At 43.1% G+C, this 26,513-nt stretch overlaps 4 protein-coding genes across 11 annotated transcripts in view; 2 read left to right on the forward strand and 2 right to left on the reverse strand.

Moving 5' to 3' along the window:
- Window positions 1-64: 64 nt before the first annotated feature.
- Window positions 65-2,074, reverse strand: coa3a (cytochrome C oxidase assembly factor 3a). The gene is made up of 2 exons (XM_068582646.1): window positions 1,686-2,074; window positions 65-641 (listed from the first exon to the last, which is right to left on the reverse strand). Exons 1-2 carry the CDS (start codon window positions 1,882-1,884, stop codon window positions 538-540), a joined length of 303 nt encoding a protein of 100 aa, XP_068438747.1. The 5' UTR covers window positions 1,885-2,074; the 3' UTR covers window positions 65-537.
- On the forward strand, window positions 2,033-5,743 carry cntd1 (cyclin N-terminal domain containing 1). Of its 2 annotated transcripts, none has more exons than XM_068582643.1 (7): window positions 2,033-2,424; window positions 3,548-3,623; window positions 3,722-3,893; window positions 3,988-4,150; window positions 4,235-4,379; window positions 5,040-5,136; window positions 5,282-5,743. In XM_068582643.1, the coding sequence occupies exons 1-7, from the start codon at window positions 2,256-2,258 to the stop codon at window positions 5,291-5,293; spliced, it is 834 nt and encodes a 277-aa protein (XP_068438744.1). In that variant the 5' UTR covers window positions 2,033-2,255; the 3' UTR covers window positions 5,294-5,743. The 2 variants fall into 2 exon arrangements, with proteins under 2 accessions (XP_068438744.1, XP_068438743.1); XM_068582642.1 differs by having other exon boundaries at window positions 2,040-2,424; window positions 5,278-5,743.
- On the reverse strand, window positions 5,569-9,986 carry LOC137789251 (uncharacterized). Of its 2 annotated transcripts, none has more exons than XM_068582638.1 (9): window positions 9,881-9,986; window positions 9,228-9,316; window positions 9,029-9,157; window positions 8,747-8,936; window positions 7,012-7,369; window positions 6,421-6,680; window positions 6,159-6,265; window positions 6,012-6,059; window positions 5,569-5,713 (listed from the first exon to the last, which is right to left on the reverse strand). In XM_068582638.1, exons 2-9 carry the CDS (start codon window positions 9,270-9,272, stop codon window positions 5,657-5,659), a joined length of 1,194 nt encoding a protein of 397 aa, XP_068438739.1. In that variant the 5' UTR covers window positions 9,273-9,316; window positions 9,881-9,986; the 3' UTR covers window positions 5,569-5,656. The 2 variants fall into 2 exon arrangements, with proteins under 2 accessions (XP_068438739.1, XP_068438738.1); XM_068582637.1 differs by having other exon boundaries at window positions 9,023-9,157; window positions 9,881-9,983.
- A 3,005-nt stretch (window positions 9,987-12,991) lies between these two features.
- Window positions 12,992-26,513, forward strand: part of tanc2b (tetratricopeptide repeat, ankyrin repeat and coiled-coil containing 2b) — a 129,203-nt gene continuing 115,681 nt past the window's right edge. For 3 of the 6 annotated variants that reach the window (XM_068582624.1, XM_068582628.1, XM_068582629.1), the window contains exons 1-2: window positions 12,993-13,273; window positions 25,643-25,750. The gene's annotated coding sequence lies outside the window, so the exon portion shown is untranslated. Of the gene's footprint in view, window positions 13,274-25,642; window positions 25,751-26,513 lie in introns of all 6 variants that reach the window. The other 3 variants (XM_068582622.1, XM_068582627.1, XM_068582623.1) reach the window with 2 other exon arrangements.

The raw sequence follows: 26,513 nt of genomic DNA on the forward strand, positions 1-26,513 counted from the left end.
GCTGCTCTCTGTGTCTTTTTCTCACATAACTAATGACACAAACAGTACAAAAACAACATCCAATACATTAGTTTTATTTTACACATCATTACTTTATCAACAAAGAGTTTAGCAGGTTATCCGTGTGTCATTTCAGCAGTGTCACTGGCGTTTAAGCTGGTAAAGGCCTCTGTAGATTTTGCCTCATTCGCTGACTGAAATGTAGGATATTTCCCCCTTAAAACTGTATGTGCATCACATGATAAAAGGTGTTAGTTACTCTACATCCTGGCCCTTTGGAAAGCATGTAAGAACAGTGGATTAGTCCTTTCTGCTGACAGGCAAACTTAATCAAAATCAACACACACGTAGCTTCAAGTCAGCAGAGCAGAACCTCACCGTCACAATCAAGACAAAACAAAAAAAAAACGTCCGCCGCTGTCTCAACATGAAGAAACAACGGCCACCAATGGAATATAATTCAGTGGCATCAGAGTCCACATTAAGTCCCTTCCTCAGTGAAGTGCAGGACAGGCACACAGTCCGACAGCGAGCGTCTCAGTTACCGCCGGTCTTCGCTCCCAGCAGTCTTGCGCGCTTGGCCTCTTCGTCCATTTCGTCCATGATCCGCTCCTGGGCGACCGAGTAAAACGTGTAGCCGTCTGGCAGGCGGGCGAGTGGTCAAGGCAAATGTTTTGACAGCGGGAAGAATAATATGATAGACATCACATAGCAGGTGTCGTGAGTGTCAATCATTCAGGTGTTTGCATCCAAATGCATGAAAAAAAGGAGCTTTAATCATCTGTGTGAGAACTTTATGATCGTCTTTAATCATGAAAAACACCAGAATATCCCATTGTATTATTTTTTGTTAACACTGTTTCCTAAAAAGGGGTTTATTTTATGTCTTAACATAATTTGGGAGCTCCAGTGCAGTTAAATTGTGTTGCATTGTACTGGGAGATTTTTCTAATATTTAGTCTGCCCTTGTGTGACATACATGGTGTTTTACTATAGGAGTCAATGTCTGGCAGTAAAAGTATATAAAAAAGTATCCATGATTAAACAAAAAAAAGCTTAACATTATGAAATATTGAGTCAATTTAAAGCTCTACAATTGAGACTCAGTATGTCATAAATCTGACTGTTGACACTGAGCATTTTATTTCATAATCATGTCTTACATTTTTCCATGGATTTCCATCTAGACAAGTTAATTGTGTCTTATTATTTTGTGCGAGATTATATATATATATATATATATATATATATATAGACTATCTAACAGTTATATATACACTTCTGGCGCATAGGGGTCGAGAACAATTTGACGTGACACCGGAAGTCGTCAGGTAGACTGGCTGTACCTTAGCTTCCATGCTTAAAGAAGCTTCAACGTTGACACAATTAAAAATAGTACGGTTAACGAAAAATAATAAAAGTTATTCAACATTAAATCTGCGTTTTATTTTGTTCATGTGCTCAAAACCAGTTACAGCTAAAGCTACCTGGGAACATGCTGTCATAGGAGTCTAATCTAGTGCCCCTTACTAAAGACACGCCAGTTGCACGACAATGGGAGATAAACCCGCTTTCTATTTTTTTTAATAGTGTTATAAAACAAGCCCTCTGAGTAACTTCAGCATGCTCTGTCAATGTTACATAGTTCACCTTGTGTTGACGTTAGTGCGCATGTCAAAGGATACAGATCCCCATAACGAGCGCTCCAATGGCGATTCCCGTGACCACATTTCGCGTCCGCAGCGTCTGCGTTTTCTTCTTCCACTGTGCGAGCTCTACCTGCCGCATGAAGTGCATCTGTTCCCGGGAGAGCTCCTCTTTCGATGGGTCTATCCGCGTCGCGACGCGAGCACTGGGCTCCTTCGGCGCCGTCTTGTCCGCCATGTTTTACAGTGGAGTGAAGTAACGACGCAGAGGTTGTCGAAGAGGGGCGGGGCGGTTACGCGAGCGGCGGTGATTCAAACGATCTGTAGAGCAGTGGCGCGCGCGTCTGCCGTTGAGAGGAGGTCGTCTGTACGCTGTGAGATCTGCGCAGGCGCAGAACGAGCGCCGACAAGGAAGCCGTGCGAATGAAACAAAAATGGTGCGACGGTCAAATGGGTCCCCGACGGGGCAGATTAGAAGGTTCCTACCAAGAGACGTTGAAACCGGAGGTAACAGCGCCATCTTCCGGGGGAGAAAACTCAGCTTTAAAGCACGATTTAGTTTTAAATACATAATCTTGATCGTAAATAAAACGTCTTTGCTTACTGAAGATGGCGAAAAGCTTCTTTTGTTCGCCAAGCCAACGTTTGAGTTTCAAGTTCCGGGAAGTCTCCGTTGAGCTACTCACAGATTTCCTCGTTAATCTCGACATAAGAAACAAAGACCACCTCAGCAGTTTGCCCAAATGTAATGGAGAGTTCAAAGAGAAAAGACTAATGGGTATGTGTTTATACCAGAGATATAACTGTTGTATTTGTATTTTTATTTTTAGCTTGCTGACAAACAAACGTATGAAATAATTAACAAACGCTTCATGATTATTTCTGCTGTTTTACGTCGTTGAATTTGTACATTTGTATCAAGGATACATTTAGTTAATTATAAATCAATTTAATAAAAAAAATGTCAGATTTTCAACTGTTATTTGGAGAGATTTTATTTTATAAAAATCTATTATTATATTGAAAAAAATGTACAAAACGTAATACGAATACAGCGTATGTTATAACCTATCTATAGTTTTGATGTGCAATTTTAATCTGTTCATATCACACACAGCTGTTGCAGTTAGTGTGTAGCTATACACACCACCTCGATGCAGAATGCTTATTTTCCATCTTGTAACAGTGAATGCAGCTGTATCATTAATCAATGATTAATTAGTCACAGCTGCATTCACTGTTACAGTTTGGATGGATGAATTACTGCCAACACACATGAACAAGGTTCTTATTAGAAGACCATTACACTAATTTTGCAATATTTTAAATAATGTTGTCAGCAGGTGGGAGCGATGTGTACAGGAGGGTCTCTGACTGGCCCACTGAGCCCATGTGTGCTCTGTTTTCATACACCTGGAGCTGTAAGCCCTGTTATTGTGGAGCTTAATTCTCAATACAAACACCTCCAGGTCGCCGAGTCTCAGCAGACACACACCTGCCACCGAGGAGGAGCAGATGGAAAGCGGCGTTAATGACTGCTCATGAACATCCAGCGTGCTTCCTCGTGTCTCACATAACAGCGAGCGGACAATTTCTTTCAATAGATACATGGGGAATATTTTCTTTTTCATGAACCTGCTTTTCATAAAACAGAAGGAACTACCAAAGAAATGCTTAAGTTGACTTTTTTTCCAAACTGAGTCACTAAGTCAAATGAATAGAAGTAGAAAAACAGAGACACTCAAGTAAAGAACAAGTACCTCCCTTGAGTTAAAGTTTGTTTTTTGTCTGCTTTGACTATCAACTATGTCCCAACATGCTGTGTTCAAATAATAGTCTTTCTGTTTAGTACCCTGCTTTTCTTTGCCAACGCCCTGCCTTCCCTCTCCTGTGTAACGTAGAACACATCTTCCTGATAACGCAAGAACTCAGACTTGATCCGCTGGCCGGATACCATGCCATCGAATTGCTCCAAAGGTAAGAATGAGCAGCACATGTTCTATCCTGCCGCTGCCGCCGCCGCACCCATTATGATGTTGGTTTTAGGCTTTATGTGAACGATTGTCTCCCTCTAGGTTCATGGTCAAGTACCTCACAGGTTTGTTCAGCACACCCACACCCGAAGGCGCTGCTGCTGATCAACCAGAAAGTCATGAGGAGGCTGTGTTGGACAAGATCAAGGACCGATTCCCCCTCATCGTCTTCTCCTGCGTGCAACTCGCGAGCAAACTGTCGTTGCAGAGTCACGTCAGTTCAGAAATGCAAATACGATTATTACATCGAAATGTACGTTATTCAGAAAGAGGCAATGTACCTTTTGATTATTCAAACATTTCCATAGATGATCGACAACAGCACAGCGGTGCGCTTTCTGCATTCGGTCGGCCTCAGTGTTTCCAAGCAGACTCTCCTGGAATCCGAGCTGACGGTCTTAAAGGGGCTCGAGTTCGGACTCGACGCTGCTAACCCGCTGACGTACGTGGAGGTCCTGCTGGAGGTGCTCGGTGAGATATGGCATTCAAACACAGGGCATCAATATCCATTAAACCGGCATGCAGACTTTGAAAGAGGTGACTCGACTTTTGCAGGACATAATGAGCCGTCCGTCCCCGTGGAGCGCCTGCATTTCCTGTGCCACCACGTCCTCCAGTTCGTCAGCCTGCAGAAGACGGCCATCTACGACTCCTTGTTAGTGACGACCACTCGGTGCGTCAGCCCGTCCAGAGAACACCGGTATTACATTTCTCTTTGAGCTACATTTTCAGATTTCTTCAACAGGTTTGCTCCTGCCATGGTAGAGCGGGCACGCTGCTTTGATTGGCAGCTGAGTCGACTCCGACCAGCTGAGCGCTGTCTGCAGTCCTCCAGTCTGCACTTCAAAAGTTTCCTCGAGCAAGACACTGAACCCCAAATTGCTCTCGATAGGCAGGCACTAAAAAGAAAATGCGGCCCATGCAGCTCCTGTCGGTGAGGTCGGGTTATTAGAAACACAATAAGTGATTTTCTGCTCACTTTCGAGGCAGCAGAAATGACATCTACACCTTCTAGAGTTGATATGGTGAACGTTGCTAAACAATATCCACTTACCTCTCCACCTTCGGCTCTGAGAGGTGATGCTGAAGGGTCTTAAAAGACCATCAAGGCGGTGAGTCCTCTGTTGCACTCAACTTCTCTCTTGATGTGTTCCCTCAGTAAACATTGTAAACATGAGTTATTATCTCAATCTCTAGTTACAAGTCTTCTTCAATTCAGCGTGATGTTTATTTCGTAAATGATGGTCCATCTAGAGTCAAACAGACCATCAAGCAGGGAGTGCTTTAGGGCGGGGCTACAAGGTGATTGACAGGTGGGAGTTGTCCATGTTTTTTTTTCACCATTTTTTTTTTTTCACAGGGAGAAATTTGTGACCGTGACTGAGGACTGCATGCTTCTCGGTGTTGGTGTCATCGGCGTGGCTACATTCATCCACTACATCAGCAAATGGGAACAGGTGCAACTACTTTTTATCCGTTTTAAAAACACTAATTACTTTTAGTGCTGCCATATTAGTGAAAAGTATTAAATAGAGTCATTATTATCCATGTTTAGTTACACTAAAGATATATTTGAATACATCACTCTTCATTTAAAGGTAGTTGGAGAACTGAACCACATCACAGGAATCTCAAAGAGGAGCATCAGCGATTTCGTGGACGTGACGATGTTGCACATCGTTAGCGGTTCATCTCTGACCTCAACTTGAGTCTCGATAACGTTTCACTGTTTATGGTTGCTCCAAGTGATGAACGTTCACCTGAAGCAACGTCTGTGTCTTACGTAGTGAAACATTACCATTAAGAAGGACGACTTGTTTTTTAAATGAACACTCGATGGTTTACTAAATGTAAAGGACGTTGTATTAAACAATAATCTACTGCTCATACACTGTACATCCCCAGGCAGAGTTCTTTATTTTAATACTCCTACTAATTTGAAAAGGATGTGAAAAAGAAACCGGGTCCAGATGAAGGTCAAGAAGACCGTCTGAAGGTCAGCCAGCCTATGACTCTCAAGACGAACCTCCGAAACTGAGGACGGAATAAATAAACAAAGTTTAATTGTCAACATCGCAACTTTCATCGTATCAATCATAATTTGTTTTATTTATCTTGGTAATTATTCATTTCAACAGTTCAATAGGAGGGAAGAAAAAAGAGAAGAAGGAGAAGCTAGGAGAGAGGAGGAAGAGAAGAAGAAGAAGAGGAGGAAGAGAAGAAGAAGAAGAGGGCAGGGAGGAGAAGGACAGAGAGACAAGGAGAGAGGAGAAGGTGAAGAAGAAGAACAAGAAGAAGAACAAGAAGAAGAAGAACAAGAAGTACTAGTCACCCTGGAGGGACGGGGAGGGCGGTAGCGGGCTATCAGGTTTGCGATGATCTAAACGCAGGAGGGAACCAGACAGAAGCGCTGTCATTATTCTACTCAAACAGCAGTTTTTGTTACATTTTGCTCGTAGGGGGCGTTTCTGTCGCTCACCTGTGCCCGCGTTACAAGGTAAAACTGTCCAATGTTTAGTGTGGTGGCGTCCAGGCTCATAAACCCCCTGCACAGTTCACAGCATTTGATCGAAGTCAACGACAAGCCTGGAGGAAGTGGGGGAAACACACCATATAACACAACACATGCAGAAACATACCAACGCCCGATCCCGCAGTACAAAAAAAAAACAACACGTTTTTGCGTTCAACATCTCTGGAACTGATCTGCTCTCGGTCATAGCCGGCGGCTGTCCACTCACCCCTCTCGATTCTGACTTTGGTCCAAATCTTCAGGCAGCCGATGTGCATGAACCTTAGACTTCCCCTGCACAGGCACGGTGACACCAACGGGTCGGTTGTTGAGTTGTCGGTATCGTGGCAGATGCGACAGATGTCCTCCTCCTTCTGCTCCTCCACCTTCTGCTCCTCCACCTTCTGCTCTTCCTTCGTCTGCTCCTCCTCTTGCTCCTCTTCCTTCACCTCCTCCTCCTTCTCCTCCTCAGATACCTCCTCCAACATTCTTCGATAGAGTAAGAGGTGACACGGTTCAGGTTAAAAACAACAACTATAGGTTTAAAATACGTGAATCCAGATGTTTGAGGAAACAGAGCTTTGTTGCACAATTTAACACTAATCATATTAAGTAAATCTAAGTTTAAACCAGAATTAAATCTAATATGATGGATATTTTCTGTTGATAACTGTGCAATTAAACACTGTAGGAGCTTCAGTGTACGATGAAATACTCAAGTCTAATGTATGAGGCTATAGTCAGTGCAGGCCTATTATTAAAAAAAGCCAAGAAAAATAATCAACTAGAAAAAAGCATTTAACTCTATTCGTCATGTCACCTTTTAATGCAGTAATGTTCCCTAAACCAGGCTCGAAATCGTTGAGCGTCGAGGTCATCGAATGTCGTCCCATCCTCCACGTAGAAGCCGTCCTCTTCGTGAACCCAGGGCTCGCCTGAAGACTGCAGCGCGTCAGCGGCCCGAAGGAGCTCCGTCCTCAGCGGCGAAATCCAGTCCGAGGACCGCCTCGTATTCAATGGCTCCAGAGGACCCGGACCAGCGGCAGGTGGATCGGTTGTTTTGGGGGCCGGGTGATGAGAGAGGCTCGTGGAGGCTGAACTCGACTCCTCCTTCTTCTCCTCCTCTACAACCAGAGTTTCCATCTCATTGGTACGCTCAAAGTTTTGATACTGGCGTACTGGGGGGAAGAGATGTAAAATACGCAAATAAAAGCTCCAAAAAACAACAAACACATTAGCTCGCAGTGCAAACACAGCGGCATAGGGGATTAAAATACACAGATAAACTAAAGACTTCAGGTTTGGGCTATATAATGTACACAAAGCTCTGGTGAACCCCGCAAAAAGTGCTTGTTGATAGAACATCATCTTGCTGAGACATGTTTCATAATATGCCTTTTGAATAAAATAAATTGGATATTTAATGTTTTTTGACTACAACTACTATCATAGATTGACTAGCTGTAAAGCTAAACTATATCATCTGTCATAGCCTGGCTAGCTGTAAAGCTAAACTATATCATCTGTTATAGCCCGGCTAGCTGTAAAGCTAACCTATATCATCTGTTATAGCCTGGCTAGCTGTAAAGCTAAACTATATCATCTGTCATAGCCTGGCTAGCTGTAAAGCTAAACTATATCATCTGTCATGGCCTGACTAGCTGTAAAGCTAAACTACATTATCTGCCAGTTATATATTATTATAACATTTACATTGATAAAAAACAGCATAACTTGTAATACAGTGCCAGATTAGACGGTCACGTCTCTTGATAAGGTTACCATGAACATACACGCTCCTAATCTCCTTCTTTCTTTAGCTAGCTACGCGACTGATAGGTTAGCTTGCTAAACACTGGCTGCACACTAGCCTCGACGGCATGCTAGCTAGGGTTCATGCACATTTTGACCAATGGATTTTATTTCCATGACTTTTCCGTGACTTTAAACCAAATTTCTATGACCAAACATATTGTGAAATCTCAGCTTAAACATGAAAAAGTTAGAACATGTAGTATTTAAGCTAACAATGAGAATTCCAAAGCAAACAGTATCCTATAAAAGACAAAAAATGAATGAGAGGCGATAGTTACTATAAACATTTATTAACATCATTTATATTGATGCATGCATATATTTTGTATATATAACGTCATGAACGTATGAATATAACACATTTCCATGACTTTTGCAAAACTTTTGGGATTTCTTTTTTTCTAAGGACTTTTTTATGCATGAAAATAACCATTTTTAAAATTCCATGACTTTTCCAGGTTTTTTATAGTCTCATAAACCCTGTCAGATACAATATTTACCTTAACAGACAACTTGAAGATCTGAAGACTGAACTCTTGAACTGTTTTCTTAAATCGTCATTTTGTATTTTCGAGTATTTTAAATACAAAATTACATTGTGACAAATTACATTAGATGTTTTTTTCTCGACCCCATCCAATCCAAATTACAAAATACTCAAATGTACTTGAAATACCGCCCATCTTTTGTGCAAAACCTGCAAGTGCAATAAAAAAAAAAAAGAAAGAAAGGAAACTCACATCTGGACCCCAGGGGGGCCTCGCTCCCGTTGGGGACTGCCGGTATTGAAGTGGTTGGCAGCTCTGCAGCCCGGCCCATGGCTCTACTGAAGATGGATCGCAGGTTGGACAGCGACTCATTGCGTGGATTCCACGGCTCCCACTGCTCGGACGAAGCACTTAACACAGAGCAGCTGGGGTTCGACTGCAGCTGGCAAGAGCAGAGAGGTTTTGGAGTGTGAATATACTTCAGATGGATGCCGCTAAACAGAGAGGATGCGAGACATTCCTACACACAGTTACAGGTGTGAGTTGCTTTGCCGTCGTCCCCCGCGAGGCATTTCCTGAAGGTGGCGTGCCAGGAACCTCTGATATCACCGCTGTGTCTTCCCTCCCTCCATCCCTCCTGTGATCCTTCACCTGCACAGTGGACTGAAAAGAGGCTGTGAGTTGGACAGCAGGGGGAGGCTTTCATAAAAGGTGTTTCAGAACTTCCTGTTACCTGATGAGTCGAATAGTGTTGATTTCTTTTTTGCACTGGAAACATAATTTAGCTGCTGTTGTTGTTGTTGTTTAAGCGCCTTGTTCCAGCTGAAACACAAAGAAAGTATCTGAGTGTGTGTGTGTGTGTGTTTATAGTGTGTGTGCTAACAAGTTGAGGAAACATTTCATTTGAAATTGAAAGAAAAATGAAGGATGACAAGAAAAAGGTATAATAATGCTGATAATACAAGACAAAAATGCATTTAAACTAATTCAATGTGGAAATACTCTTTTTGTTCTGGGACACAATTGCAGCATCTTGGAGAAAAATAGTAAACTAGTAAAATAGTCAACTTGTTTTCTTTTGGAAAATTGACGTTCATCAATATGAAAAATCAATCTAAGCTGGCTAACGCTCAATAAATTAATATTTGGCTCCATATTTTCAAAATATGCAGGTTTAAATTGTACTATATGCAAATATGTATCATTATAATCAGTTTGAAATTGTAAAAAAAGATGGGAGACTGTTATAGTTCATGCTTTCTGTTTTTTAAATACAGACACACTGGAGGAAATAACGTCATATAATAATCCGTAATTATCATAAACTAATTACATTCAGATGCATTATTGGGCACATTTGACATCATTTGAACAATGTTGACTCACCCTCTGGACGGATCGATGATTATTAGATGAAGGAAGTGACAGGAAGTGAAGCACCGGTCGTTGTTGTTGTTGTTGTGATGGTCCGAATGATGCGTTTCCACGGAGACCTGTCTGGAAGTACACAACATTGTACACTGTATACACTCAACAATTCAATATTTACATTCAAATTCTTAGATATCTTAATGTTTTTTTGCAATGAAGAACCAGAATCTTTACCATTTTACCACTTTTACACACTAAAAAATAATAATAATAATTTTACCATACAAACATGAACATTTAGATTACACATTTTTTTAGACTGGAATGATTATATATATATATATCGTCTAAAAAGAATCACACTATCTACATATCTAATACATTTTGAGCTTGATCGATATGACATTGAATCCATTATGAACTGGTTGATTATATAGATTTTATGTACACACATTCAAGAAGTAAAAGTTACCCAAAATTTGACTGGAATTGTATGTAAATAAAAAGAATATTTAAAGACTTGAAAACTTGAAAAAAGTAATAAAACTGTCAAATTGTACAGTGAACTCTTTAAAGAATAATATGTATATTTTTGTATTATTGTTAGTGTATTTATTATTCATTATATGACTTATCTTAATTCTATTTTGAAATCAGTATTGATTGGCCGTCCTTTATTAAACACATCTGTTTCTTTCCTTCTTCTTTGAACTCCTAAACGTCAGAGAGGAATGTTCCTGTTCGGTTGAAAATGAAAAACAAAAAAGACAACTAAGATTCAGACCACATGACCACATACAGATAACTGATAACAGCATGTTGCGGTCCCACATTAGCATGAACATCTGAAAGTAGTTTGAAAGCACACACACACACACACACACACACACACACACACACATGGTCGTGCCAGAGGAGCCAGAGCTCCAGTAGATTAGCAGGAGATCCGGGGGCCCGGCTCCATCGAGTCACTCTTTGGATACGACATACGATTGCTCCCTGCCATCTCGCGTTAGGCCTCATTAATCTCACCGCCCCACTCGGCCCGTTTCAAAAGGTTAAAAGAGTGGCGGCGCTCACTCACCTTTGCTGTTGTCATTCCTTATAGAAGGAAAAGGCAGACTATGAGCTCTGGTGGGGTTTGATTGAAAGCCTGTGTGGGAGGGGGGGGGGCGTTTGTGACCTCGTCCATCACACTCACTGACACACCACACATGCACGTAAAGAACCCTGCACCAAAGCCAGTTTCCAGGGGCTTCCCTCAGGTATTTCTCATCACTGTTTGCACTTTTAGAGTACAAACATGCATGTCCTTTGGGAGCTGTAGCTCACGGGGAGAGTGGTCGTCATGAAACATGCAAGGCAGCCGGTTCAATCCCTGGTCTTTACATGTCAAAGTGTCCTTACGTCTGCCAACTGCATGATGTGCTTCTTTTTATATATCGCTTACAAGCTGAGCTGTGTGAAGTTGGCATGTCTTGATCCCGGCAAGTGTTCAATTAGGTCTTTCTTAAAGAGGCTTTACGCTCTTATACTTCAGATATTATGAAAGAAAACATCTTCCTGCCAAACGACAATTGAAAAATGATCTGCGAAAATAAAAAAAAACACACTTATCCATTATAATGTATGTAACACAGATAGGAAATTGAGTTGTTGATTCGACGGGGGGGAAAAAAACAGATTGAGCTGATTGGTTCTTGCTGCCAAGAGGACAAATGTCACAAAAACTGTCGGTTCAGCAGCTTTTTAAATGCATTTTGTCGACAGGGTGTAAAGGAGAAGGTGCAAATCAGATCACATAAAGTGACCCGGAGACACTTTATGAGGCAACTGAAAGGAACGTTCCTCTCTCTCTAATATTGGAATACTGGTTGTGAATTAATCACACGATAAGAGAATAAGTAGATTAAAGCTAATGCCAGATAAGCACATTATCATTCACTCAGCACTAATGTGCATTTAAAAGAAGAAGAAAAAAGGAAATTATAGCCATCATTCATTATATAAACAACAACAACACCAACCAATGTAATCAAAACTCACCATATTTAAATGTACCCCTTTTAAAAATGACCCTTTCAGCAAACACTGTACATTAGTTTAATTGTGATCCATTAAATTGATCACCGGAGGGCCATTAACCCTGAATGCCATAATCAAACACTGTGCATAGTTAATTTCACCTTATGCAACATCCCTGATTGTAACTTCTGGCTGATGGGCCTGTAATTCTATTGACTGATTCAGGAAGAGGTCAGCTAATGTCTGACACTCGGCAACCTCTTCGCCATCTATCAGCTCGAAATGCCACTTGCCGTGATCTGCAGGGGAGACGCATTGAAGTTTGATTGGCATCGGCTCCGTTTCTCCGGAATAATTATGAATGATTTAGGTATCAGTGCCTTATTTCATCATAAATAATTCATTCGGCCCGCCCACACACACACACACACACACACACACACACACACACACACACACACACACACACACACACACACACACACACACACACACACACACACACACACACACACATTGTATGTTTGTTCCAGTGCGCCGTCTGTTCGCCCGGGATTTCAGCTGCGTCAAGCTAGTGGGAGAAAACACGTTCAAACCGGAAGTACGACAGTGAATATTGCAAAAAATAAAATAAAAATACATCAGAGTACGTTTGTTTTTGTTGTTGTCTTCACTGATATTATTGTACGTATATTTAAATTCAGCTTCCAGCGCTTTACTCACGCAAATAAAACGCTACAACTGTTGATTGTGTAGTTTTATTTTGAAAGGGAGCACCGGAAGCGCCGTGTTTGATAGACTTACGTGACTTGACACAGTGATAGGCAGGTCAGCGCTCCATGTTGCGGCGCTGCGTGGCACTGGGCACCAACTGGCTCTGACTGCACCACACACACACACACACACACACACACACACGCACATACAGACACACGTACACACACACGCACGCGCGCGCGTGGACACACATGACTGTAGTAGTTGAACGTGTGCCAGCGACGCTCGGCACATTTGGCGGGGCGAGAAGTAACCGTCGGTCTCCCCCCCCCCTCCCCTCCGGACGCCGCTACCTGCTGCAGAGCGTGCTCGCGCCGCGTAACACCCATGGGTGTCGCTACTGTGACCGTCGACCTCGGTCTCTCGTCGTCGGTGCGGTAGTTTTATTTTCAGAGTCGCTCCTTCGCGCTCGGTGCTATTTCGGACCGACTGGAAAACGTGCGAGCTTGGCCGGGGTAACAACACAAAAAAGCTGGATCGAGGAGCCCGCACGGAGCGCTGCCGCAGACAGACACACACACGGTACCGGAGCCGCCGCCGCAGAGGAGGCACCGATGTGATGCCCAAAAAACTGGCCAGAAAACCAAAGGTTCAAGTCTAGGAGAGGTAATGAATCATTTTTTTTTCTGCCGCAACTTCTGCTCTCCCTCACCTGCGCATTTCATTTGAAACTTTAATTGATTTGTACATTCAGAAGGCTACAATGTGTGTCTGTGTGTGTCTCTATATGTGTGTGTTGGAGGTGTCGGGCTCCTGCAGCAGCCGATCCATAAGCTATAATGCCTGTTCCTTGCTTGCTTGCTCATAGGCAAAGCCCAGCCAGCCGGCTAAACCAATAAACAGCCCCCAGTAGCGTTTAATGAGATGGACTTAGCTGCTCCTTTGTACATTATAACAAGCATTTTCTTTTTATCAGCACAAAGCAACATGTGCAATGCATTTTCCACACGACTTTCATGTTGGATCTGTGCACCACATTGTTTGCACCGACATTATTTGATAGTCTTTCATACATAAACATCTTTGCAGATGATTTAAAAAAAAAAAAAGAAAGGAAAAGAAAAATGTGGCCTTGCTGGATATTCATGTTGTATTTATTTGTCCACAAATATGTGGTGGTGGATGTACTGGTTTACACACACACACAGGGGGTACTTATCCTCCATGTGGAAGCTATATTCAACACACACACACACACACACACACACACACACACACACACACACACACACACACACACACACACACACACACACAGTCTCGAGGTGTATATGAGGGGGTTGCCCACCCAGACAACAAGCTGTCCCCAAAGTGCAGAGGTTTATATGGAAGAAGCTGTTCTTACTTGTTCAATGGCTTCAGGCCAGCACCTACCTCACTCCGCACAGCCTATTATCTGACATCTGGTCCTTCTCCACGGGGTCTTATGTGGTAATGGTATGTTTCAACAAAGGCTGTTAATCAGTGTAATGCCTGTTGTCTAGAAGGGAGAAAACGCTTATTTCCCGTATGATCACCATTCAGCCCCGTCGTCTGGCGCAGGGCTGCTTTTATGGGAAGTTGTTTGAGATGCCATGTGGTTAGGAGTTGAACAAGGTGCACGTTTACGACATGTATGCAGACTCTCTTCTATAGCGTCACATAACTGCTGTGATGAAGCATTTCTTCAAGCCTGCAGACTGGTAGGATTTGGGTTGCAGACAGCACTCATGGTTATTGCATGAGGCTGCAGATGACTGCTATCTCGCTGTACTTTTTCCTTTTCAAAAAAAAAAACTCAAATTCAAGTTCTTGGTTGTCAGCTCGACTCGGCGCAGATAAAAGACAGTCATCCTCAAAGCGTCCTCTCATCACATCAGTAACGTGCGCTAGCGTTTCTTCTTTCTCTCTCTCTCTCTCTCGCTCCTCTCCTCCTGTCACACTGAGTTCACAGCGAGGAGGTTTTCCACTATGCGATCATGATGTTTTTCTTTTTTTGTTGTAGTCGTCGACCAAGCCCCAAACTTTTGGTCTCTATGTGCTTATCGGGGAGTGGGGATGGGCGTAGTGACAGGGCCTTTTGTTTTTCCGCAGTCCGAGCCAACACAGTCCCTCCTGTCGCGCTCACTGACGGGTCAAAGGTTAAAACCAAAAAAAGATCCTGCTGCCTGGAAAAAAAAACTGATGAAGGGCTTATCTGCTACTTCAGTTGACAGCCTTCAGTTGTCACGCCGCACTTAAGAAACGCACGGCGTGAATAAAACATGCCTCTAATCTTTGAATCAAAACTACTACTGGAAGCAAACCAACCACGCCTGCATCGCGCCAGATGAAGTGTAATTTATTGACGAGGGGGCAAAGTCTTTGTCATCACTTGCGAAGGGCCAAGACGATTTTACACAGAACAGCTCGTGTCCACCTTAAAACACTAAACCTCTTGGTTCTTTATTTTTTAAATCATACCCCAGATGGTCCCTTAAACGTAATCACAGGCAACCTTTTAGATCACATCTGAGGTCATATTGTGTTCGATAACATTCATATACATCACACATATAACAAACAATACATGCATATGTGGAGGCTTGTATGGAACTCTTGACATTCTAAGCCCGCCCACTTTTTTCACGGTCCAATCAAATGCAAAGGATTTGATTTAAAGCACTCTTCTAACAGGTCACCATTTTTTTTTGTGCAATATGTCTCAGTACAGCAGATAAAGACGCTCTAATTTTGGCAAAGTAGTTATTTATTGTTTTCTTAAACTTAACCAAGTTGTGTTTTTTTTTGCCAAACCAAACCTTAATAGCGCCAAGCCAAAAAGATAAATGATAAATGATCGGATCCCAAAAAAAGGCTTCTGTTAGCGGCGTTCCAGAGGACAAACAAACAACATTTGTCATTTCATTTAGAGGACTTGTTGCTACTCGAAACAAACCTCTTGTTTCCGCCGAAAGTCATTCTACAAAATGTAGAAAATCACAGATTTTAAATCCGTAGTGCAGAAGGCAGGCGGACAAATTACAGCACTTTGCCGTAAAATAATAAAACCATGGATTGATATTGCATAATATGGTTAAAAGTTTTCCTTTGAAGTGCCACCGGCGGCGGTTTATGGACGTTTTTTAAACGACTTATTCTCGTAACGAACGTATACGACGCCGCACTTCTTCTCTGAAGTGGTTGCACTTAATTAAGAGACTGCTAACTGCACAATGTACTTCAGATGTGAACAAGTCTGCTGTTTAACGAGCTAAAACTCCTCTTTTTTTTTTTTTTTCGGTGTGCGTTCATGACCTGAGCCCAGGCCCGTGTGTCTCATCATGAGGAAATGTGACTTTTGTTTTCCCGTACTGGGAATAAAGGTGTCGTCCTCTGGGATGTTTTTGATTCATTTCCCCTGAGCGCTGAGGGAAACGGCTGCCTTTTTATGGCGTTTCAATCAGGAAAGGCAGTCAAGAAGACCAGGAAAGCCTATCAGGAAAAATGAAAACGCTTTGCTTATTAGCTTCGTATGAACACGCGCACGTATGTACGAATGTATGTATGTGTGTGTGTGTGTGTGTGTACTGCGGTATGAATAGCGTAATCATCAGTTTAAGAGGGAACAAAAATGCAGTGTAAAGAGAATTCAAATTGATATTTCGGTCGTAATTTATTTCCTTTCTTGGCTAGCAGCACAATCCTGAACCCCGAGAGTGGGCAAAGGCAGTCAGTCATATTGGAGACGCGAGTCGGTATAAAATATTACAACACCAGCAAGCAGCTTCAACACAAGTCTGAGGGTAAAGATACAAGTCTGAGGTTAAAGATATTTGTGCAAGTCCATAAAACACCCTGAAATTGGCTCATTTGATGCACTGAGCTTTTTTTTTTTTTTTTTTAATGAGGGACGGATTCTCCCCAGGCATGTCCCTCATCTCGCCGCGGCCCTTTGATTATGTAATAATGATGCCAAAAGAAGGCGTCTTCTTAGCGCCTCCATTCTTTCTTGTTAGTGAATGGAAGCGGAAGGTAAGCCGGAGCGTTTCATCTCGGCTCGGCCGTCAGAGGGATAATGCCGCGGTTAGCCGCCGCCGACTGCTGGGACTCGCGGCGACATCCATTTGACTTGTGACGGGAACATTTTCTCACCTCCTCGTACCACGAGATGAAGATTTTTGAAGTTTTGTGTTGGGGGAGAAATGAGCTCGCTCTTCCACGCTGCAAGTTCAGCCTCAGACAGTCAAAGTGTGGAGCTTTCTGTTGTGTTTCTCCATCGCAGAAAAAGGTGCTTTCATTTCAACACAACCACAACAACAATGTGGCTGTATCTTGAACATGTGCCTAAAAAAACCCTAAAAGATATGAAAAATGGCGCTGGTGAGATTGTTTTGTATTTTTTTTGTACATGTTGTTGCCTGTTTCCCCTCAAAGGAGTTGGATATACACCTTTTTAAAAGAAGGAGAAGAAGAAAACAAATCCAGCAGCTCGACTGAAAATACAGCGACGGATCAAAGAGCTTCGGTGTTTTCGTTTGCGACATACAAGTGAGGCGATTATGATATGTAGGCCTAGTTACGGGTTCATAACAATAAATGGGAGCACTGCATCAATATATTATAACTCGAGCTTTGGGATTCGTGTACTTATTATTCATCGTCTGCCTCCTCGCGGCATTGTGTTTTGTGTTCAGTTGCCATGAGTCGCAGCTTATAGATCATTATAGTCAAAGTGTTTTGGCTATCAACACCACGCCGTGTGTCCCAAAAGAAAAGGTTTGTGTGAATATAGAAGTCTGATATTCAGAGTCTCCCTGTCTGTTTTCTCTCCAGCCTCGTATATCTGTCCACACCTCCAAGGAACTTTTAACTGGGTTTGAAACCGTCTCAGTTTAATCACCAGCGTAAGCGAAACAGATTGAAGATCTGCTCTTTCTGTATAGTTATTCATAATGAGACACAGGCCCGCTTAAGGGAGGTGAGGGACCGTCAGACGCTGCTGCAGTAAAATTAGAGGTTTTCTAAAGGGACCCTGGTGCGCAGAAACACTACCGCGTTTGTCCACAGGGGCCGCCAGAATCAACACAAAATTAAAGTTCCTCGTAGTAGCTTTAAAGACTAAAATTTGATTTATTAAGCATGCAGGCACTTCTGTTTTGTACATTAACCTTTGGAAAACAAGAACATTAGCACAAATAAATGCATAAACACCCTCATGTGTAGGTCCTAAGTCTGCTGTGATGTGTGCATCGTACTACCTGTTGAGCCACACATCAGGACTAATAAAGACTACAACTTCTGCTACTATTAATCATTATCAGCATCATCACAATTAACCCGCTGGCCCACTGTTTGTGTTTGTCCTGCGAGCAATAGATAGCACTTAAAACAGTGTGAATGGAGCACAGCTGCCGGCTTGAGTGGCCTGTGAATGCCCTGCAGACGAAATTTAAGTGCTGCTTCTTTTTTCTGTTGTTGTAGATGTGGAAACTTATCTTTTTTTTAAAAAGACGGGAGAAAGATGCTGACATGTAACAACATGCTCAAACTGATGTGTTCGTGGGAGAATAGCCTGAGACTAAAAGCCTGTTCTTGCTGAGCACGGGAAGTCATTTCTACCCGTTTCCCTTTAGTTTGCATTGATATCATTCATATTGGCAGTTACTGCTGTGAACCGGAGTCTTTGGGATTATTGCTGCATTGCAGCTTTTAATGAAATCAAGTTAATCACTTCTCTCTGGAGGAGTGGACGTGTTACATGAACGCCTTTTTCTACCTTTTAAACATTACCATGTCACCTGCTTCTGCCCATAGACTGCACATAAGAAGTCACCGTGACGTCACCCATTGGTTTGGGTTCTTCGGTTTTGAAGTCTTGCGTTCGGCTTTTTTGGCCGTCGCCATCTTTGTTTTTTTGTCTTTCTCCATCTTGGGATGCTTTTTGAAACCAGAAGTGATCCGAGAGGGAGGAGCTGAGTACAACTGAAGCTGAGCAAGACATTTTTTGTTGTATTGACCTGTCAATCTCAAGGAAGCCCCGCCCTAAGTAGAGTCATTTATATAGACTTCTATACAACCAGAGGAGTCGCCCCCTGGTGGTCAGGAGAGGATGAAGCTTTAACACATGAAGCATAGACTTCTATACAACCAGAGGAGACTCCCCCTATGATGGCCATTAGAGGTAATACAGGTTTTGTGGTCGTTTCCGCTGGTTTCTGCTCAGATTGCCTGTTTGTTAAATAACAAAGACCAGCTAAGTGGCCGCATGCGGTCGGCCTGCCAGTCAAACTTTCCTCCCGGGAGCCCGAAGCTCCCCGTCAGCCTATTAGGCAGCTGCCGGAGCCGACCCCAGCTGCTGGTGGCAGATGAATGGCAGCGTATTCATCAGGCCTGAAACCTGCGTCTCATATAGCTGGAACAACAGCTATGCGACCCAACAACCTTTCACTTTGCAGCGTTTTCTGGAGCAACAGTTGACCTCTGCAACGCCCCACCCCCCCCTTTTTTTTCCACTTTTATGTGCATAGTTTCACACCCACCAGGTAGTTTTCTTTTCCGTCTCATCCTCCAAGTGTTCATCTCGGCGCCGCCATTAGCAGAGCACCAAGGACCTCGCCATCCGTCTTGAAGCGCTGTGCATTTTAACGGCGCGCCGTAATGGGTTCGGCAACAAGACAAATAGGGTTACCAGCGTGTCATCTACTTAACGCTCGAGCACCGACACTGCTGCCGAGATCTGTGGGACGGCGTTGGAGTTGTCGAGAGAAACACTGGTGCTCTGTCACATCTAAATAGCTCCACTGTTCCCCCCCATGTGAGTGGCGCGCAAGCTAGCAGAGGGAGATGGGCCTCCGCTCTGTGATCCGAGGTGCCGTTAACGGGTTAACTGCGTTATAATTTGCCGTGCGGTTTTTCCCCGAGCATAGAGGACGCGTTGTTTTTTTTTTTTTAATGGCACAGCTGCTTCCAGAAGGCTTTGTGCGCTGAAACGGGGTGTGACGACGAGTGTGGGAGAAGAAGAGGAGAAACGTAGCATTGTTTTGAGTCTCGGGGCTAAGCACCGTTTTCAATGACGCTCTTTGTGTTGATCAAACACCAAAACATATTCCAACAGCTGGAGTGGACACACATCCAATCTCAACTATTCTTTTAGTAAGATGAGTTTCTCCAGATGCAAATAGCTGAAACTTTCTGATTAGAAAGTAACATATTTTATCATTAATCCACAAAGTACATATAAAACTGTTTCTCCAATTTATATCATAAACTGAATGACAGATTTTCTTTGTAAGTGTCTGGCTTTACACACTTTCCAGTGACATTTTATGTAGTAATAACCTCCATTTCATACTAAAATCAGTGAGTAACAATCATTAAAAAAAACACAATCCACATATTATCATAACAGAAACGTCGTCCTTATTGAATTTGTGTCATTTAAATGAAAGATGGAAATGCAATGTCAGCTTTTAGTAGATTTTACTTTAAACTAAATCATTGATTTGTGGCATTTGTCTTTATTTTGTGACATTATATATGGTAATAACCTTTATTTCATACTAAAATCAGTGAGTAACAATCATTCAAAACCGTAATCCACTTATTATCATAACATAAATTACATTCTCATTAAACTCATTAAAGACTTGACTCTTCAGTACATTCACAAATTTGTAGCTGCACAACAAACACAACAAGTATTCAAAAAACCTAAAAACTAAATAGATGCTTGAAAAGAAGCACTGTTACGCGCCGTGCTTTACTAAACATACTGAATTCACTGCCCACGAGCAAGGCATTTTCATCAAACGAACCAGATCCCGGTAAAGTGGCCCTCTTGTCAGTCTGGAGGCCTGCAACGCGACGTGGCTCAGTGCGCCGGCTATTTTTAAAAACTATTGTGTTTCTCTCAAGACCGCGATGGTTTTACTCGAGCGTGTACATTTCAAAGAGACACTGCAGATCGCAGAGATGCACTCAAGTTTTGTCGGTTCGACCGAATGTTAGATGACTAACCGCGGCGCTCGCAGCTGCGAAAAGTGAAAAGTCTCCATTGTGGGATCGGCCGAATTGTCCTGTACTTAGTGGCACTTAGTGTGGATGCATTGTGTCTCAAGTTGCCATATTTCTCTCTGAATTCAGGATGTTGAGTGTGTTAAATCAGCTTTCTCTGATGTGAAGAGATCAGCAGCGTCATCATCAGTGTGTGACTTTTCTTTGTTTTGAAGGTAGAGTGGGAGCGGTCAACCGCTTAGCCCGCAGCCACCAAAACACAACCTTGTTCAGACACGAGAGTTCATTGTGTTAGTCGGTACATAGAGTTCCCCTCTTGAGTCCGGCTAAAAATACTCTCCGTACCGCCTCCACCCCCCTCGAACTGCACACCGAGGGGCAGGAATAAAGAAGCGCTGCACGCATTTCTCTGCAAATATGCAAGTGTTTTTAAATACCCTCTTTGCTAACGGTGCCTTTGCTTGAACCTCGACCCGTCTCCGACCCCGATGTCCTTGTCTTGATCTCTACCGTGTTGATAAAATCTGTCCACAGACATTTGAACAGTTGGCACGGTGCTCAACACCTCCTCCTCCTCTTCCTCCTCCGTGGTGGTAGTTCCCCTCGCTGCAGCAGGTGTCTCCATATTTGGACACTTCCCCTCTCTCGAGTGACTCCGCTTTACCGGACTCACCTTTTTTTTTTGAACTTTTTCTCACACCGAGTTGCTGAAACGACGCCTTTTTGTTTTTGCAGAAACATGCACGGACAGCTTCGGTCTGCTCCCTCAAAGCCCCAAAGCGGATTTAACCGCTTCAACGTTTAAATGCTCATTATGTAGAATGGCTCCTTATAGCATCACTGGAGTATAACTAGCAATGCAATAGTGTGTCACTAATGTTGACGCTGGTACATTTGAATTACTACTGTCCATAAAAATAAATCGGTTAGTGGATAAATATTTTATAGTGATAATCTGAATCATAAAAATAATCTATAGCTGTCTTATGGAGTAAAAAGTGCAGTTTTAGCTCCCAAAATATAGAAGTATAAGACATGTAAAATACCTCAAACTAGTTCTCAAGAGCAGTACTATCTATGTGTTACATTCATCCTCCGTTTAGTGATGTAATTCCCGTCCATTAGCTGTTCAGCTCTTCCTCTTTCCCGCCCATGGCCTCATGTTCTTCTCAATAAATTACCGTCGAACAATGCGTTTCCCGGAGCCGAAGGAGGCATGACTAACACAAAGAGCGGCCGGCCCTTTTTCGCTTCAAGGTCGGGGTCAGCCGGCTTCGCAGCGGGGCGACAGGAAGCCGGAGGGACCGCCGTCTCTGAAAAAAGGCCTAACGAGCCTCTAATTGATATCCAGCTGAAACCCCCCCCGCAGAGCGTTAATGCCCGAGGAAGCTGGGCGATGCTCCGTCTTCATTTAGCCGAGAAGACGTGGGAGGAGCTCTGAAAGCGTTCATTTAACGCGGAGCCAGAGTGTAATGGAGGTAACGACAACGTACGGGGGTTCGTCTGTGTTTTAGACTCTGTGAGCGCAAACGCACACATTTAAACGCACAAAGGATCTTTGCCTTTTATGTTTATTTGATGTCCAAGCCGGCAGAGAAACCCTGATCTTTCATTGACATGTTCTCCACGAACACGCCCTTTGTTTTCAGCTCGTCCGTCCATCTGTTACCGTCCCGTCCCCCCACTCCGTTTAGATTTGAGGTCGAAGGTCAAAAGGTCACCGTGACCCACTTCCAACAACGTCCATCCCGTTCCCAGTGATATCTCAGAAACGCCTCAAGCGAGTTATTTTCAAACGTGGCACAAGCGTCCACTTTGACTTCATGAATGAACTAATCAGAAAATGTGGGGGTCAAAGGTCACCGTGAACAGGTTTTCAGGCCATAACTCAAGAATGAATGTGCTAATCATGACAATTTCACACAAATGGAGTTTTGACATGACTAAAAATGCCTAAATAACAATATTATACAATTGACTTGGAGATTATTGTTTATTCTTAAATAAATAAAGATTTCTACTCATCAATCTACAATACACAGTTAAAGGAAACCCTTTAGGATCCACACACTCTCCTGATATCCCCTCTCGGCCGATGCAACTTCAATTAATTGCTGATGACAACGCTCGGAGATTTCTCTTTTTTTGTTTTGTCGTCTAAGTAATTGGTCCGCAGAGCCCTGTGTTTTATTTCCCAGACCTTTTGTGCCAAACCCCGCCAAAAATATGGCCGTGGGGAGAAACCCCCGACACCTTGCTGTGAGCGGAGCGGAGCGTCCGGCATAAGCGGCCAATTTGTCTGAGAAACCATTTCTCAAGCCGGCAGAAAGAGTCCGAGACAGAGGAGGCGTTTCTTCATGATGTGAAGAAAAAAAAAGAAAAAGGGCAAACATGAACTGCTCGCCTTTACACAGAGGCATTTGTATTACATAAGAGCTTTAACCACTCAGACGGAGATGAGACGAGAGGGGGGGAAGAAGCTAAATGCCATATTTATCAGTGAAACGGCGACTTGGCAGAGCGTTCATGGCATAATTTGTTTTGATCTCATTTCCAGTTTAATATCACAGAAACCCCCAGTGGACAAACTGGAATAATGCATTCTGTCACGTGGTTTTGAGATTTGTTTTGTGCACCAGATTTTTTAGTTTCAGCCGTCTCGTATCGCGGTGAAGCAGGCGCGCCGCACGGGGAGGCGCTCGGCCCTCGCTTCCTCTAATCGTCGTCCGATTGGGTCGGACAGCTGCCCGGCCTTTGTGACCCTCGGTGGCTCCCAGTGTGACGAGGAGGGAAGAAGTCGACCTTGGAGCCATTTGTGCACCGCTATTCTGTTTTTAACTCCAAACCGGGGGAGCTGTATCTTCATTTAAGAGCAAAAAAAAGTGTTTTCAGACGCGTAAAATTACATTTCATCAAATAAAAGTCATCACTGTGTGGGATTTCACCAACGTTTTAATCACTTTAAATACAAATTTGTGCCAAATGTTGCTTCCGAGAAGCCATTTAAGTTTAAATTCGCCCTCAAAAGGCCCCGAACGAAACGCATTTCATTCGAAATGACGGAGATGTGACTTTCTCACCGCTCCTGATTGATCTCGCTGTAACTCCTTCAGACGCCTCATTGGTCGGCTCGGCTTCATTAATGCGCTGGCGAGTCGCCGTGAAATTCAGATTAAGTCGCGCAACGTGTTCCCCACAGAGAGAAATGTGAAGAACTCATTATGAAATGAAAAATAGTAAAAAGTCCATGTGAAACCCTTCGGGAGGGGGAGAGTTGATTATTGTGTTTTTGTTCAGTTTTTGTGCAGAAACGACATTGTGCGTCCTTTCAGGATCGGTCTCGGCTCGACTTTTGATGAATACGAGCAAATCTGCCGCGTCGACACTTGAGGATGTTTAAAGGTTGGAGCGGGGACTCTGGAGCTTGAATGAATTCCTTGAATTACACGGGGAGAGTTTTATTTAAGTGTTCAAAGGATTACTTCACCGACAAAATGACCTTTTTGAATTCTCGAGGAAAACCTTTTACCCACATGCGTACACGGTTCACAAAGAACCCTGAAAAAGGAGTAAATTCTTGAGGAACTGAAGTAGAATAACAGCAAAACTATGATCAAAACATTTCCCTACAAACTCGCATAACTTGTGGAGTATAATTAAGTCTAATTCATCCGGTTGTGTGCTCACAAGCTCCCGAACACATGCATCTTCGCCAAAATCCTACTATCTGAAAGCACCTCAGCAAGTAGAGGAACTGTTTTAAAATCATAACATTTTAATCAAACTGTCAGCCGTCGCCATGTTGAGAGCCGTACGGATTCAATCTTCTTTGACTATCGTATGAGAACATTTTAACAGCCACTTGTGTCTATAATTGCCTGAAGAGTCATGTTTTGGTGTGCAAATGCTCATAAATTGAGAGGAAATTAAAACATTTTTAACTTTTTAATCAAAATGTCAGCCGTCGCCATGTTGAGAGCCGTATGGAATCAACCCCTCTTCTTTGGCTATCGTATAAAGAACACTAGTGTCTATAATTGTCTGAATAGTCATATTTTTCTGCGTGCAAATGCTCATAAATTGAGAGGAAATTAAAAAATCATAACATTTTAATCAAAATGTCAGCCGTCACCATGTTGAGAGCCGTGTGGAATCAACCCCTCTGCTTTGGCTATCACATTAAAAACAGTTTAACAGCCACTTGTGTTGTGTAATTGCCTGAAAACTCATATGTTTCTGTGGGCAAATGCTCATAAATTGAGAGGAAAGTTTAAAAAAATCACAACCCGGCAACACCACAAATCAATTTCACTGAGTCTTTATATCGAAATCCAATCATCTTTTCTTTCTGTAAAACAAGATGAACTTATGTGAGCCGGTAATTGTGGACGGCGAGGGAGATAAGTAAGTTAGACTAAGCCCTCTCGCCCAATAAAATGCAAAAGTATTGTATTTAAATCCTTCTTGTAACTCAAATATTCACTTTCACTACAAAACGCATCACATTACAGAAGCTGAAGGCTGTTTCACTGGACTTTTTATGAAGAAATATTGGCATCTTTCCATCTCCGCCATCACAGAAATGTCCCCCCCCCCCCCCTCCTCCCACTCTCTTACGAGAACTATGACATCATGACACTTTGGGTCAGAGTGTCCATGGAGCTGCGTGGCTCTCCATCACAACATCTTGAATGGCAGCGCTTCATGTCGGATCCTCCCACTGCAGAGGGTGACGACCGTCCGCCGTCTGCCCGTCGACCAAACCCAGCCCGTCGTGTCGCTCCTCCGAACGGCGTTGTGTGCGTCGCCAGCCGCCGTTTGTGTTTCCCCCTGATTCCAAAAAAGATCGACATTGAACCGAGCGAGCCGACAGGCCGCCGCATCGACTGAGCCAGATGTCAAACTGCATCTGCTGCTTCTGCCGCGTGTCAATACAAGGCTCTTCTTAGTCCGCCGCTCGCCTTCAGTTACATTTGTGTGTGTGTGTGTCACCTTTTGTAGAGAGAGCTGTTGGGTGTCGAGCATCGGGGCTGCGGTTCAGTCCAGCGAAATGTAGCGCCTCGCTGCCCTCAAAGCCGGATTTGGAGACCTGCCCGCCGTCTGCTCATGGTGAGTCACCTCTCAAGTTTCATGCCACTTGAACCGGCGACTTCACCCGGGACCTTTTCTCTCTCTCTTTTTTTTTTTCATCTATTGATGCATCGCGCCAAGGTCATCATGGGAAGATAATAGCTGCATTGTCAACCTTGTCCTTTTTTTTTTTTTTTTTTTTTTTGCAAGTGGGCCACGGACGAGAATACATTTACATGCTTTAACATTCTTTTCCAGAAGGGGATTCAGTGAAAGCTTGTTTGTTATTTGTGAGGTTTTTCTGGTGCATGAGCCGGTAAACGCGCAGGATTTTTGTTTGTTTCTATGTTTGTTTACTTCCACTGAAATTCAAACAGTAGTTTTGTCCGTCTTGGAGTTTAAGCTTTCATTTTAGGAGGACATTTCTGGGCCTTATACATGTTCAAATATGTCTGTATGAAGCGGCAGTGCCTTAAACCTGCATTCTTTCTAATGGCCACCAGGTGGCGACTCCTCTGGTTGTATAGAAGTCTATATAAATGACTCCTCTCTTGATGTATTCCCTCAGTAAACATTGTAAACATGAGTCTATGTCTCAATCTCTAGTTTCAATGCAGCGTGATGTTCATTTAGTACATTATGGTCATTTAGAGTCAAACAGACCATAAAGCAGTGGATGATTTAGGGGCGGGGTTACAAGGCAAAAAAACAAGATGGCGACCGTCAAAATGCCAAAATGTTCGGCCTCAAAAGAGAAGTCAACAAACCAACGGTCGTATTAATAGCTCACCACTTTTTTTTA

The sequence above is a fragment of the Clinocottus analis genome, unplaced genomic scaffold (assembly GCF_023055335.1).
Source record: "Clinocottus analis isolate CAN_PGR_092001 unplaced genomic scaffold, fCliAna1.0.p SCAF_19, whole genome shotgun sequence".
Lineage (NCBI taxonomy): Eukaryota > Metazoa > Chordata > Actinopteri > Perciformes > Cottidae > Clinocottus > Clinocottus analis.

What these genes read in the sequence shown, in the direction of transcription:
- cntd1 (XM_068582642.1), top strand. Translation starts at nt 2,256, where the DNA reads ATGGCGAAAAGCTTCTTTTGTTCGCCAAGCCAACGTTTGAGTTTCAAG. An exon ending in CAAAGAGAAAAGACTAATGG is followed by an intron (nt 2,425 to 3,547) that starts GTATGTGTTTAT and finishes TGTGTAACGTAG; the next exon opens with AACACATCTTCCTGATAACG. An exon ending in ACATCAGCAAATGGGAACAG is followed by an intron (nt 5,137 to 5,277) that starts GTGCAACTACTT and finishes CTTCATTTAAAG; the next exon opens with GTAGTTGGAGAACTGAACCA.
- coa3a (XM_068582646.1), bottom strand. Translation starts at nt 1,884, where the DNA reads ATGGCGGACAAGACGGCGCCGAAGGAGCCCAGTGCTCGCGTCGCGACG. An exon ending in AGCGCTCGTTATGGGGATCT is followed by an intron (nt 642 to 1,685) that starts GTATCCTTTGAC and finishes CCCGCCTGCCAG; the next exon opens with ACGGCTACACGTTTTACTCG.
- LOC137789251 (XM_068582637.1), bottom strand. Translation starts at nt 9,272, where the DNA reads ATGTTTCCAGTGCAAAAAAGAAATCAACACTATTCGACTCATCAG. An exon ending in AGCAACTCACACCTGTAACT is followed by an intron (nt 8,937 to 9,022) that starts GTGTGTAGGAAT and finishes TGCTCTTGCCAG; the next exon opens with CTGCAGTCGAACCCCAGCTG. An exon ending in CAAAGTCAGAATCGAGAGGG is followed by an intron (nt 6,266 to 6,420) that starts GTGAGTGGACAG and finishes CACTTCCTCCAG; the next exon opens with GCTTGTCGTTGACTTCGATC.